We start from the raw sequence: 15,249 nt of genomic DNA on the forward strand, positions 1-15,249 counted from the left end.
TGTATTATTATTATTATTATTATTATTATTATTATTATTATTATTATTATTATTATTATTATTATTATTATTATTTGCAAAATTGAACATGATAAACTCACCCAAAGTATGTGTAGTTATTCTTGTGGCAGAACTGCAGAATGTCAAGAAGACTGTCGTGGTCAACTCTAATTCCAAGAAGTGTCAAGCTTTCGATTCTTCTGGAAGCACGAAGTACCTCAACAAAGCTACTCCATATCTGTACCTTCATTTTAAACGGTATTTTCTTGTTAGTGTCCAAAAGAAGATTCTTCAATGCTGGAAGTTTTGGTATTATATCAACCATTGCGTTGAAACATTCCTCCGGGTCAAGGAAATCATAGATACACAGACTTTGCAATTTCTGTAAAGAGTGCAAGACTTTTCCAAGCTCAACGACTAAGTATGAAGGTAAGTTACGAATTGACAGGCTTATGTTTTTCAACGTATACGTTGTTGTTAAAGCGGCCGCTAAATCCGTGCCAATTTGTTCATATATTTGGTTACCTTTCAAGTTTACTCTTTGTAGACTAGTGGAACTGCAGAGTTTCTTTAAAACATATCTCAATGCTTCCGGTGGTGCATCCATGTCAGATATGTCCAATTCTTGTAGAGGTTTTCCCAATATGGCATCTACCATAACACGTAAACCAGAACCAGCTTTATTGTTCGATACATCGATGACCTGCAGCTTATAAAGTCTTACCAATGGTCCCATTTGGTGTAAATCATGATGATCTAAATGAGTGAAGGGTAATCTCAATACTTCAAGTAATTGCAGGTGACCATTCTCAATGATTCTCATTAAACCACCAAGTTGACCACGAAGGCTTACTCCTTCCAGAACTAAAGATATTAAGTTTGTAAACCTCAATGATTTGAATAACGTTTGAAGATTCATCGACTCATGGAAATCCAACCTATTTTTCAAGGGCACGTATCGTCTGGCGACATTGTCATGAACAATGGTCAAAAGGTTAGTTTCTGCAGACTTGCTTTCTTGTCGATGTGTAGATATAACTTGTAATGCGTTGACTTTGTGGTTTTGCATAAAGTAAGCCAAAGGACCTGTCATGGATAATTGGGAAAGGTGTATACAACTTCTGGGAAATAATGTCATCAAAACCGAATCGAAATCTTCTTGGTACCTGCCTTCAATGTTCAGTTGCAAGCATAATAAAACAAGATTTTCCATAATCATTTCTTTGTCTTCATCATTGACACCGTCGTTTGATTCCTGCTGGAAAATCTCCACGATTCTCTTAATTATCCAAAAACACGCCTTTCTACTTGAAATACATGCTGTCCGAAGAACCCTATGCATACCTATCAGGGACGTGTAATCCAATGCTTCTAATATGTTGGTAAATCTTCGAAGATGTTCAGCGGATAAATTGGCCAAATTGGCGAGATATTCGCCAGCACATTCTTCTTGGAAAGATCTTATCCTAAATGTGTATACACCTTCAAGATTGGAGAGAAATCCTATCTCACACAGAGAATTCAGCTCATTTTCTTCATCTTCCACTTCAAAGTCGGGTTCAGAATCGTTGTCACTTTGGAGAAACCAATCTATTGCATACTTCCCAAGTTTAACCATTATCTTCACGGTCGGAAATGGCAATGGAAATAGCAAAGATATTTCCGACTGGCCTGTAATGTGTGAGATATAAATATCATGTCACTCAGTCAAAATCTTAGTCCAAGAAAAACAATGAATTGTTTATTTAATATTATGAATTTATGAAGTAGATTTGTGTCTTCTAGGGGTTTTGTTTGTTTGTTTGTTTGTTTGTTTGTTTGTTTGTTTGTTTGTTTGTTTGTTTTATATCTTCTTTTGCCTGGGTTACTCATTCAGTGGATGTTTTAAGGTATCCTCTGTTCTTCCATGAGGCCCAGGGGTCACATTAAAATATACATCAAAATACATCAAAATAATGAAACAAAATATTTAAATACATAGGATACATAAATATATAAGCATACACAATCATGAACTTAAAATGGGGAAACTAACTCATATTTACAATTATAAAATACATAACCAACACAGCGCATCAAATTTAAATACAAAGTACTTTTATCAAATATAAAATTCAGAATTCAGAATTTGCAAGCAAAAAACCCAACAAAACCTGGGAAAGTTTTCAAGAAAGAAATTTCAGATTTCAGATTTCCATTATACTTGCCAAAATACAACATAAAAGACATGTTTTTGAAACTAAATAATTTACACAGTTTAAGATTTAAGACACATTCATCATTTAGTATTTGAATTAAATAAACATGTTTCTCAAATTATAAAACAATTGAATATTTAAAACACACTAAAAATTGATACAGTAAGAAATTTCATCAGCATTTTAATTATATATACACATTTGAAAACTAAAATTTTGATTTCAACATCGGCCAAATACAAGCTGAAGGCCATGTTCACACAATTTTTTTTAAAGGTTTGCTACTTATTACACAGGTGGTCATATTAAACTATTAAATATTGCTAATATTATTACACACTTAAAACCTTTGTTTTTTAAATGGAAGTATTGGTTGGTATTGGATATTTCAGATCAGATTGCAGATTATTCCATGCTTTGGCCCCCTGAACACGAAAGAACGTCTTCCAGCTTCAGTTCTGGGTTTAAAATTGAGAGCTATATTACCGTGAGAGCTACCTCTTGTATTATGGCCATGATTGTCTCTAATAAGAGTAAAAACATCATTTAGGCCTTCAGGAACAAGCCCGGCTAGGCATTTAAAGACAGTGATACATAAGTTATCATGTCTAGGATCACTTAGGAGCTTCCAACCAAGCCCGTCCCTATAATAAATGAAGAAGGTGTGCGAACAGGGACCCCAGCCCGATTCTGAAGACGTTCTATCCTGTTCTGTAGTGTATATTTGCAGTTACCCCATACAATGTCACAATAACTGAGTCTGGGAAGCACCAGAGCTTTGTAAATAGTATTTAAATTGTCAGCTGAAAGCCATTCTCCAATTCTATATAGAAGACCAATTTTATTTTGAAACATTACAACAAATTTAATTTATGTGAGGCTCCCAGCACATTTTTTGATCCAGAGTGAGGCTAAGTATTTACATTTATTTACAGTTTCCAAGACATCATTATTCAAAAATAAACTAAGGTCATCAGATTTACTAATATTACGACTTGAGCAAAAGAGCATGGCTTTGGTCTTTTTTGCATTACGAGTGGGTTTATTTCTTTCCATCCACAATGCAATTTGAGAAAGGTCAGAATTGAGATGATCATTAATGTTGTGAACATCTTTGGAAGCGATTGGGTTTTAATTACTATAACTCCAAGGTTACTTCAACACTCCTTGTCTTCAGATTTCATAACCTTTTGTAAAGACCAATACGTTTGATTACGTTGCCTTAAAGATGCAGATACATAAGAACTTTCATATTATCATTTTTTTATCAATAAAAACTTTTCAACATTACCATTGTTTTCCATTGAAGTGTATCGGTTGCCCTCCTGATATTGCGCTATACCGTCGAGTAGTTGAGCTCCGGTACACATATCGGACCCATGTGTATTCGTATGATCTAGAAGAATTATGAAATACAATTTTAGCCAAAAGTGTTAATATTGGTTAATAAAGCAATGAATTTTTCAATGCTTTAACATTATCAGCTGCAAGATCCAAGCAAGATCTTGGTTACCAATTGTACCGCCTCAAGAAGCCTATGCAGACAATCGCAACTCTCCGTTGTCGGGTTCGTCTGTTCACATCGTCGGTTTTTTGTAATACTTTGAACAATGGCATTGATGGGATCTTCTCCCACTGGAAAGTTATATAGCCATGATAGAGGTTATGTCACTGTTGCAGGGGAAAACATAAGTATATGGCGTAACAAGTTGCCAAATACTTTGAGTGCAATAATGTATTATCACTGATTCTACTTTACCGTCATCATCATGATACTTCATGCTATCTTCCAATAGTTTAGCTCCTTCACATAGGCTGGTGCTTTGCATATCCGTATAAGCTGGAAGGAAGAGGTGTTTTAAATTAAATGAAACATACGTTCTAATTATAAACAAAATATTAGAAACGAATAATGACTTATGTTTACTAAGGTCAATCAAGATTCTTTGATACCACATACCAACAAAAGCAGAAATACATGTCTGATCGAACAGCCTCCTCGACTCTATCCATAGAAAGACTTATAGTCAAAATACACAATGCTGCATATTCTCAATTGCGAATTGCGTTCAGTTTTGGCTTGATTCAATGATTATCTAAACGACTACAATATGCGATATCTAAGAATATCGAGCATCGTGGCATGAACGGAGTTACTTTGGATGAGTTTTAGCATCTTAATTCGTTGATTTTTATACTGTTTGAAATAGGTTTTAAATTTGATGCATCGATCCTTACCAGATTGTCCTATTAATTGTTCTGTTGTTTTTCTGGATGTTGATTTATTAAAGTTATAGGTTTGGTGACCGATTTTGGGCATTGGATCTCCGTAATACTTCAATCGCATTGGTTTCGGATCTCCTTCTTCTGAAAGTGATCCTATAGCGATTATATTTTGGGGAAAAACATAATGACGTTATGTTACAAAGTGTCAGTACTTCTTCATGCACTAATTTGTATTGTATAACCCATATAACAATTCTTATTAACTGATTGTACAGAACTATTGGTAATTTTTGCGTAAGCTACAAAAAAGATTATATAACTCATGCAAAGATTCTTATCATTTTATTGGTCAATTACTATTGATTATTTTTGCCATTTTTAGAAAAAGACTATTGCACTCCGCGCGAGTGCAATAGTCCATTTTCCATCCTTGGCAACGCTGACAAACTCGGCCGTATAGCCAGCACGGTGACCACCTCGACTCGGTGACTAGACTACTCCGTAGTCCACTTGCCCATTGTGCATAATCTGGATATTGCATTTAAGCTTAAAACCCCGATTTAATTAATTTGTGCACAATTGATAGATTTTCACAACTGATCATCTTTTCAGTCACCGTACTCCCTCTGTTTGTTAGCTTCCCAAGTGGACTACTGACTTTGGATTGCGGTTTACATGCTTAACACGGCTGTCTATGAGCCTCTATGGATGAGATTGTCGGAAATCTGGCCTACTGAAATTGGCCATGATGTAATGCATCTTTAAATGGATCTGGCTTGTGATTAGTCGCCCAGATCTCGTTACTGTTTAAATCCTCCCGACACCTACTATTACCATTAACTATTATGGTACACAATTATCTATGGAATGCGGCGCTTTTGTGCTGGCGCGAAAGTTGGTGGATGAACGTACGCATCTAGCGCGTATTATACCAACATGCTTAGTCTTGTGGTTAGATTTGATTGATAAACAAGTATGATTGACAGTGTGTTTTAGAGAACCCCGGGGTAAAAGTGAAAGTCCATAGTCGATTTTTAACTCGGATAATAAACTGGCAGATTCTAAAATTAGAATTGTTCAGTATTGAAGTGCTTATATAATGACAGTATGATGTTGCATGCAATAATAAGCCTACGTATACTTTATTTTTACTGTCACTAATATAATTATATAAACTTTTTCTAACAATTTTATACTAGTATTTTGATGTAATAAATATCAGTATAATTTCGAGTTCAACTGAATGCTTTCATCATGATTAATAACATGTTTTATTTATCAAAAATCGACTATGGCATAGTCTACTCGGTGACCACCTCGCCGATTATAGTTGTCGCTTCTAAAATAAATACACTTTATATATTTTTTAATTTATTTTGTTTTCTGGTGATGTGGAATAAATATATAATTTATATATGAGTTATATAAACAAATATTGAACGTTTTTATTCGTTCAATGGAAAGAATATTTCGGTGAAATATATGAACTGTTCCTTTCCACTCGGCAAAAGTCTCGTTGAATAGGACAATCCATATTTCACCTCATGAAAATATTCTAACCATCGTTCTCATAAACATTCAATGTTTGTATACTATTGCACTCAGCGCGAGTGAATAGTCAATTTTCCATTGTACTCTCGCGGAGCTTCCATGGCAACAATGACAAACGCGTATGGCAAGCCAAGGGGGCCAAAAGCGTGGAACAGCTACGCGTAGCTTCTTTCTGGTTACGAGCAGCTGTTTGTCCAATCAAAATAGTCAAATTTAATCACGTGGTTGGGTCGTTAGCTGCGCGTAGTATAGTTATAGGTATCCTCTTTCACAATTATTATCTTGTAATTAATTTACGGAATTAGCATAGATAACGAACGGGTAAAGGAGGCCAAATCACAGCACGTGTCAAGAGAACATGTTGCTAATGCCTGGCTAAAATGACACAAAGCATATTTATTTAGTGTTTCCAAGTTTACATCGTGTTTATAATAGCAAGTAACTTTATACTCGGGCTGTATTAGCGGTGCAGGGGATATGAAGGTCAAACAACAACTACTACTGATGTAAAGCGCTGTGTAAAGATATTGCAGGGAAAGCGAAATCACATGCCACTGTGTAAATATGGAGAGAGTAAAATGGGTCATCATTTTTTCGGAACGGGGGGTTCCTAAATTTACAAAAAGTCGGCGTCAATAAATTGCGGCCCTCACTATTTCGGCATCAAAATGTTATGACCCCCGACTTTCACCACCGATACACCTTACCCCTAGACAGGCTAAAATTGTATTGAAATCAGTCTTTTGAATACAATAAACACACTATCTGTAGTCATCTTGTGACTCCCTACATTTTGTCATTATCAATTTATGACCCCCCCCCCTTATTTTTCTTTCCAAAAAGTATGGCCCCTATATTTTGGATCCCTTCCGAAGAAAATGATAGCCCCTAAATATAGAACAATCATCATTCTGTTCAGATATTACTTTAATAGCACCTATACCGTTTTTTGCTGATATACTACAGATATTTTCATTTACAAAAATTAACAACGTAATATTTGTGAGAGAGGATGTTTACATCAGCTCCACGTGTTTAAAACCGCGAATCTGATTGGTTAATAAGCTGCACGTAACGAGAAAGAAGCTACGCGTAGCTAGTCCCACGTTCTGAGCCGCTTAGCTTGCCATAAACGCGAGCGTATAGCGTGCAGTGACAACCTCGACTCGCCAATTATAGGTGTGGATGTGGCTTCTAAAATAAATCTAGCTAGTTGCTGTATGATTGGGGTGAGTGAAGATCGAGTCGGAATTTTGTTTTATTAGCGCTCACCCCTTTAAAAAACCTGGACCCGCCCCGAGCCTTACCTTCGCTTCGAGTAAAACCCATAGCAGCACAGTTCCAACAGATACGAAACGGATAACACAACACACGTAAAACTGGAAAAAAGTGGATAAAAATAATGTAGTAAAGTCATAAGCATATAAATTTTCATGATATTTCTATGCCTTAAAAGGGCATTTCGTGATCCACAGCCTCATCCCCCACTTTTCTCAAAAAGTTGAGATTTTTATATCACTGGAAACCTCTGGCTACATAATGTTTATGTACAAAATATTTCTTGCAGATTAATTCGTTTAGCAAAGATATCGTGAAACTTGAACTTCGTTCTGGTGCACCAGAACGAATACAACGCAAAATCGGAATCAACTGAAATTTTGGGAATAGGTTTTTTTCGTGGATATTTCCTGAAAATGTCATAAAAAGAGGATGCTAGAATCACGAAATACTCCTTTAATTTACAAATGTATATATAAATCCCAATTTGAACCGAAGAACTTGTACTATATACCTTTAAATGGGGTACCATCAAATTGTTGATACGATTATCATATGTAAGAAAACGTATGAAATTATACGGAAATAACGTTTTAAAGATATTGAAGAAAAAATATATAAAAGGACTGCAAAAATGAGGTGATTATTTAGATGCATTTTTAATTTATTTCCTCGTTTTTTAATCATCAGCGTTCCAAAGTCTTAATTACATGGCTATATCACAATCTCTTAGCAGTTTGAGTGTCGAAAACGTTCCTCTGATGCAAAAAATGACAAAACGAAACACACGATTCACTTTGATATCCCAGAATACAACCAGAGACCGTTATCGATGACGCTATACTCGTCAATTTAAAGAAATCAACATACAGGGTGTCCAAAAAAAACCAGAACCCTCATTGCGCCCTCTTTTTTCCTATTTCTGAAAAGTTGATCAGATATATTTTGGCATGTAAAAACACCTTAAATCGGTAGCTTAAATAAAACAAAATCGGCTCAAAACTTTTAAAGATATGCCCTTTTTAAGAAATGTGCCCGTTTTTCACTCTGTCCACGGATGAGGTTTGGGATGGGTTATGCTGTGGAGTGGCCTGCAAGATTACCAGACCTCACACCACTTGATTTCTTCCCTTGGGGCAAAATACAAAGTGGCGTCTATGAGCGAGGACCACCAGCTAGCTTCTAAGATCTTCGCAACCGTATTACTGCTGCATTCGCAAGTATCCGGTACACAACGATGGTACGCAAAACAATTGATACAATGAGGACCAGTGCTGAGACTTGAATTCGTCAAGGAGGTAACCAGATAGAAGACAGAGCAGCACAGCAAACTCACTTCACTACCAAATGCAAAACAAACAGCCATTTTCAGGAGAGAGAAAGAAAGAAAGAAAGAAAGAAAGAAAGAAAGAAAGAAAGAAAGAAAGAAAAAGAAAGAAAGAAAGAAAGAAAGAAAGAAAGAAAGAAAGAAAGAAAGAAAGAAAGAAAGAAAGAAAGAAAGAAAGAAAGAAAGAAAGAAAGAAAGAAAGAAAGAAAGAAAGAAAGAAAGAAAGAAAGAAAGAAAGAAAGAAAGAAAGAAAGAAAGAAAGAAAGAAAGAAAGAAAGAAAGAAAGAAAAAGAAAGAAAGAAAGAAAGAAAGAAAGGAAGGAAGAAAGAAAGAAAGAAAGGATGAATGAAAGAAACGTAATAAACAAAATTGAAGGCACAAACAACCACGAAAACATAGGTAATTTCAAGTATAGCAAAAGAAGTACCATCACACATCCATTTTGCCTACAAATTAATGACACAAAATCCATAGCCCATAAGTCTACCGGTAAAGCCCATTCCCTAAATCAAGCTGTTATTTCATAAAATTATCATTGAGGAATATTTGATATAATAATCATGCATGGTACATGTACTCCGTTCAATCTTTGAAGTAGCCAAACCTCTTCCATGGACAGAGTGAAAAACTGATACTCTTCTTTAAAAGAGCATATCTTCAAAGTTTATGAGTTTATTAAAGCTAAAGTTAATTTTTTATTACTTCCGTGGTCCGGGTACGCGCTGGTGAATTGCGATTGCGTAGAAGTGACAAGGTCGCCTACTACGCGCCGCGCCGAAGACCAATGGGTCAACCGGCTTGTTGTCAAGTGCGTTGATCAGCCAATCAGCGTGATTATTTATTTCTTCTGTGTGTACGCTCGTCTACGCTTGGTGCACAGCTCGGACCACGGAAGTAATAAAAAACTAACTTTAACTGATAAAGGTTTCTTTACATACCAAAATATATTTGATCAACTTTTAAGAAATAGGAGAAAAAGCGGGTGCAATGAGGGTTCTGGGGTTTGTTTGTTTTTGTGGGGGGGGGGGGCACCCTGTATTTTTGTTGCGGACCAGACTGATAACGTAGAAATCAATCTCAGGATAATGGATGATAACAGCAAATAACGTGCTCTTCAGCAATTTTAGGAACAGCGACACCTTGGTCTGGGGCGGACATTTTATAAATGAATTTAAAAGAGCAGCAACGACACCACTTGCATTACATTCCAGATGTTAAATCTACATCATGTGCAAAATTTGAGGAAAAATGAACGAGTCCGTTTTATTTTAGGGCCATTTGTCTATAACTGGTCTTTACATGTAGCCCTATGGAGAGATTGCCCGTTGAGGGCGCTATAACCCCCATTTTAGGAACAAAAATGTGATTTAAAAAAAACGGACACGTGCGAATTTTCTAAAATTTTCAGAATATGTAGTATGAACATGTAGAAATATAATCAAGTAGTTGCCTTACCTGCTCTTCTCCAAAAAAATAAAAAGTCCTATACCTCAATGATAGTGAAACCTAGGTGCGCGCGAATCCCCCACGCTGGTCCAAATTGGTTTACATGTTTAAGGCCGGGGTTTATAGCAGCTGTGATGTTGTAGAAAGTCTTACCTTTACGAATAGAAGAAGAACGGCGAACAATAATTGCTGAAATGATCACCGCTAAAACAAATAAAGACAGTGGAATTGCGATGTATCCAGCGCTGTCCTGAAATGGTTCTGTAAGGGCGGCAGTGCAAGAAGATAACAATTTATAATTATTACCCAATATATGAATCTGCTTATTATTACTCAATATACGAATCTGCTTCTGTGCATTTTATTTATTTATTTATTTATTTATTGATATCTTTAAGGGCTCTGGTATGAACGTTTGGACAGTTTTTGTGGGACATGAGAGCACATCAGTCATAGCGAATTGCATTCTGAATGTACGAGGACTGTCCTTCTGATATCAAATAACTTCGCAGTATAATACAAATTGTATGATAATTTTTTTTAAATTGTGAAATTTGAGATTATTTAAATGTTTGATAAAATAAAAAAGAGGACCCAAAATTGATCCTTGCGGCACACGTGCCACACACTAACTGTATTACAGGTATTACAGGTATCACATTCCAACTTATTGTCTTTGGTGCCATAACAGTATACCATAGGGAGGAATAAAATTACTTTTGTTTGAAAATACGATCCCTGTTATTTCATGGTGGCACAAGCGAGTAGGTTCTCTCTGCAAACACATGCGCAAAAAGTGCATTTTATTTCTCTCGTTTTTCTAACAACACGCCAGAAGGCTTTTGCCGAGCGTACACGGTAATTTGACAGCCGTACGCACATACAACGCATACTTTGCGAGTAGAACCTCATTTTGAGATGACCGTGCAAAGGGTCAATTTAAACGTTTTTACTGCCGAGGACAATTATTTGGGTGTAAAAGATAATGCTACCAACTGTTCTGTTCTATTAGGCCTACCACAAAATAGTGCGGTTTAAAGATAAAATATTACTTTTTTGCCCAAATATTTTAAATTGTTTACGTGAAGGCCGAGCGCGTACGCGTAAGTGACAGTGCGAATCGCGGAAATATGTGACCGTTCACGGCGAATGAGCCGTAAATTCCTCCCCCGGTCAATTTTGTTTTATTTCATGTTTAACAAATATACATCATAAGCTTTAAAATGGTATATCATTTGACTTCAAACGATACCCAGAAGCGGGGTTATAGTTTGTTAAACTTTGCTCCTTCAACGACATTGAATACGACATTCGTACACATTTTACGCTGTAACTCAGAATACAATTTAGGGAATTTACGGCTCATTCGTGCTGTACGGTCACATATTGTACGTGTAACCAAGCGTAGTGCAAAACGTAGACAGAATAAATGGCTCTCGCGTGATGTGTTTTAACCAGGTTTTAACAAATCACAATGCGCGATTTTGAAAAATGGATCGTGAGGGTAATATAATAATTCTAAATATCGTTTCTTACCTTCTTCTCCTCGTGCCCCACAGGCGATAAGTACAAGGACTGTGACACGAGCAAAAATGAGCTGATATCCATGCATTTTTACAGTGAGATGAATGAATTTTTAAAAAACGGAAGAACAAAGTCTTTCGACTTCGGAATCTTTTACCGATATCGATAATGTTGAGTATGCGCACTCTCACTCAACAGGTTTACCATTTTGATATAGGCCTATTCTTTAACAAAATTGGTTTACACTTCAACGCCACACGTCAGAATACAAGTTATAACCTTATGTGTGTGTGTCTTTTGCTTTATTTCAATGAGATCTTTGACCCGTGAAGTTTTTCTCAAATATACAAAAATATAAAATAATCGGTAAATTCCCAGATTCTTCATACGAGGTAGCATGAATAGCTGTTTGGTTTCCATTCCATTCTCGTCACGTGACTATACAAGGTGTCCCAGAATGATTTCTAAAACTTCAAATCCTCCATTGAATGGTGAAGACGATAGCAAAATGATCAAATCCCGGAACTGAAATGATCAGTTTCCATTATCAGCTGTGTACAAAAAGTATTGATCATTGGAAAATAACTATTTGTTCGATAGATCCCCATATTTTTGTATCTGAAGATTAACAGCTATTAATTCTTGTAGCCGTTTTGTAAACATATGAAGAGCTTTGTTACAAAGGCCCTTACATCTACCTCTGGGTGAAATAGAGTTATTAGTATGACATTACAGTGTGGGTTAAATACACATTTTGGTGGTTATTTGACCTTCATACCACCTTCCCTTCCGGAGATATCGTTTAGTAAATCTTTGGGAATTTCCGGAAATCTGAACTTAAAATGAATATAAAATAGTTTTGTTGTAATTTTTAATGTACAATAGTAGTCTTGAATGTTCTTTACCTATTAAAACGGAACTGTTTTTGGGTCACTATGTTTGAAAAATTATCATTTTAATTAACAAAAAGAAATAGCATTTTGCCGAATTTAATTAAAATTTTAATTATTAATTCAATTAAAAATTTCAGCATTACGGTCACCCAAAGATCCCTTAATTTTCCAATCGATTTATTACCCCGCTATCACCTTACCCTTATTTTTCAATTTGAACAGCGACTTTCATTTTATCACTGATGTTTTAATTATTACTTATTACAGAGTTAGAACAAGAAATTCAATGTTTCAAAATATGCTAGAAGTTCAATGTTGTGGCTCTCACCCAAATTAAAGACTTCCTTTAAAATGTCATGTTCTCACCCAGCACTACCCTCCTAAAGTTTGTTCGGCTTATAATGGGCGAAAATTAGTCGGTTTTTGTTACTGCGCGCGTCAATAAATTCCCACCTTACGCTCGCATAAATTCACATAAGCGCCCAACTTCGTGCCATTCTATATCAATACACGATGTTATGAGTCTAATATTTTCACCTAATATGGCTTATAATAAGCCAAACAAACTTTAATTTAGGGCCAAAAGTCCGTCTCTTACCCAAAATTCCCATATTTTTCATTTACTCTCACTGAATGCCCCTTACTGTAAAAGTATCAGCCTTAAACCCGTATCAACTTCATTGAAGTGCCATCCAGCGTGGTGCGCACAATACATGGTAGATGTTTTATGGAACACCCTGTAGTCATGAATGGTTGGGTACCTTTGTCATGAGACTCATCAGCATAATAATAATACCGTGTTCGTCATATGCCCGGGTCACATGCCACCGACACTAGACGATATATATTTTGGGTGTTCGAAAATCCAAGCGTGAGAGCAACATTCGATGCAGATCAACTTTTTCCAATTTATGAAACAGCAGTTCATTCGCCAACAACGAACGTTCAAACGGTGGAGAAGAGTATGGCCTGCCAAATTTTACAAAAGATTGTTTCCACTCTTTGTTGGATGTGGACTTTCTGCAATATGTTATGCTGTGGTAGTCTGTTGTCTGCAGAATTCAATACAAATATGAATTGTGAATTTCGCTCTGTAAATTTGTATGACGGTATGCCACGTTGGCTACACGTAAACATGAGCGATGGCTGCCAAAACATTGAGATCATAACTCTTCCACAAATGTCAATACATGCAACTTTGGAAGTTACGTCTAATTGGACAAGAAATAATTTTCTCTATGTCGTTGATGAGGGCAATAATAATACTTGCTGTATTGGCGAAAAGGTAATTGCAATTACTGAAGCGCCAAACACGTGTACCGCCATTTTTGGCAGTAGTCAACTGGAAATCCATGCCAACACATTTGCTGAAATAAAAGTGCAATCATTTCCTCCGGAACGTCAAAATTTCTATGAAGCTAACTGTTTGAGTCTCAACGAATACGATTCTGTATATTACGTTGAACAAAAGAGAGTAACATTTGACGAACTCGTTGAGGAAAGCCGGTCCTTGAAATTGACAATTTTAGCATATGAAGTTAACGAAATATCGTTATCAACCATTTCTCTTTCACGCGATGCTATTCTGTTTATTTTCCCTGATTGTTTGCCAAACTGTTCATGCAGTTTTTCCCGAAACGGCTTCGAAATGAACTGCACAGAAAAGGAAATGAACACGAGTACCTTTCTCGTTTATCAACCGCAACTTAACTCATCCTCTAGCATTGACTCGACAAAAACTTTGAAGACCCTTGACCTCTCAAGAAGATGATAAGACATATCCAACCAACATTCTTTTGGAAATTTGAAGATGGAAAAATTCTTTTATTGTCTGAAAATATGATATCAGAACTTAAACAAGAGGCATTCCGCGGACTCAAGGATTTGCTTGTTCTCGACCTTTCGTACAACAAATTGCCAGAAATCAACAGAGGCACTTTTTTTGGTTTGACTAGTTTGCAACAGATTTACCTAAATGGAAATATGATATCCAAAATCAGAGGAAATGAACTCGACGGCGTTGTAAACCTACAAGTACTGTTTCTTGACAGCAACAATATTGTATCAATTGACGCAAGTAGTTTTACCAATTTAAGTAATTTGATTTTACTTTTACTGAGAAATAACCAAATAGTTGATATCGCACCTGGCTCGTTTAATAACAGCGTTGAGTTGAAAATATTGGATGTAAGTAGTAATGATTTATCATCGATTCATCTGGAATCATTGAATGGACTTAAAGGCCTTCGCGTTCTTAATTTAAGCAACAATGTATTGAGTGAACTGATACCAGGTTGTTTTGGTTGGCTCAGAAGTTTATCTACTCTAGATCTACACGATAATATGCTGCATAAACTGAACTCCGGTATCTTTAGCGGATTGGATGAACTAAAAATACTTGATTTAGCACAAAATCGCGTTTCAAAACTTGATGAAAACCAGTTTCAGGATTTACGTGACTTGCGAGCGTTGATCCTCCACGGCAATATGTTGACCAGCTTACCTGCATATGTATTCAAACAATTATCGCAACTTGAATTTCTTGATGTGACTGGCAATAGTTTCGACCGTCTGATAAAAAGTGCCTTGAATTTGTTAAATAACGATACGTACATTTATGTAGACGATGAGTCTTTATGCTGCTCTGTTACCTCTGCAAATTGTATTCCGAAAAGAATAGAGTCCCCCTTTTCACAATGTGGATCCTTGCTCTCACAAAATTGGCATAGAGTGTTTTTATATATAGTTGGGGTTTTATCATTGCTGCAAAATGGATTTGTGTTAATATTTAGTGTTAAAAGGGTGA

The 15,249-nt window shown here is 36.1% G+C and overlaps 1 protein-coding gene across 1 annotated transcript in view; it reads right to left on the bottom strand.

Annotated features, from left to right (window-relative positions):
* Positions 1–11,762, bottom strand: part of LOC140171682 (uncharacterized) — a 29,448-nt gene extending 17,686 nt beyond the window's left edge. Inside the window, exons 1-7 of the mRNA XM_072194975.1 lie at positions 11,563–11,762; positions 10,180–10,287; positions 7,283–7,354; positions 4,437–4,577; positions 3,958–4,038; positions 3,490–3,594; positions 102–1,671 (exon numbers count right to left, since the gene is read on the bottom strand). Coding sequence (XP_072051076.1) covers positions 102–1,671; positions 3,490–3,594; positions 3,958–4,038; positions 4,437–4,577; positions 7,283–7,354; positions 10,180–10,287; positions 11,563–11,638 — 2,153 coding nt within the window. The 5' untranslated portion in view covers positions 11,639–11,762. The remainder of the gene's footprint in view (positions 1–101; positions 1,672–3,489; positions 3,595–3,957; positions 4,039–4,436; positions 4,578–7,282; positions 7,355–10,179; positions 10,288–11,562) is intronic.
* Positions 11,763–15,249: the final 3,487 nt, after the last annotated feature.

This window comes from Amphiura filiformis, chromosome 15 (genome assembly GCF_039555335.1).
Source record: "Amphiura filiformis chromosome 15, Afil_fr2py, whole genome shotgun sequence".
NCBI classification, from domain to species: domain Eukaryota; kingdom Metazoa; phylum Echinodermata; class Ophiuroidea; order Amphilepidida; family Amphiuridae; genus Amphiura; species Amphiura filiformis.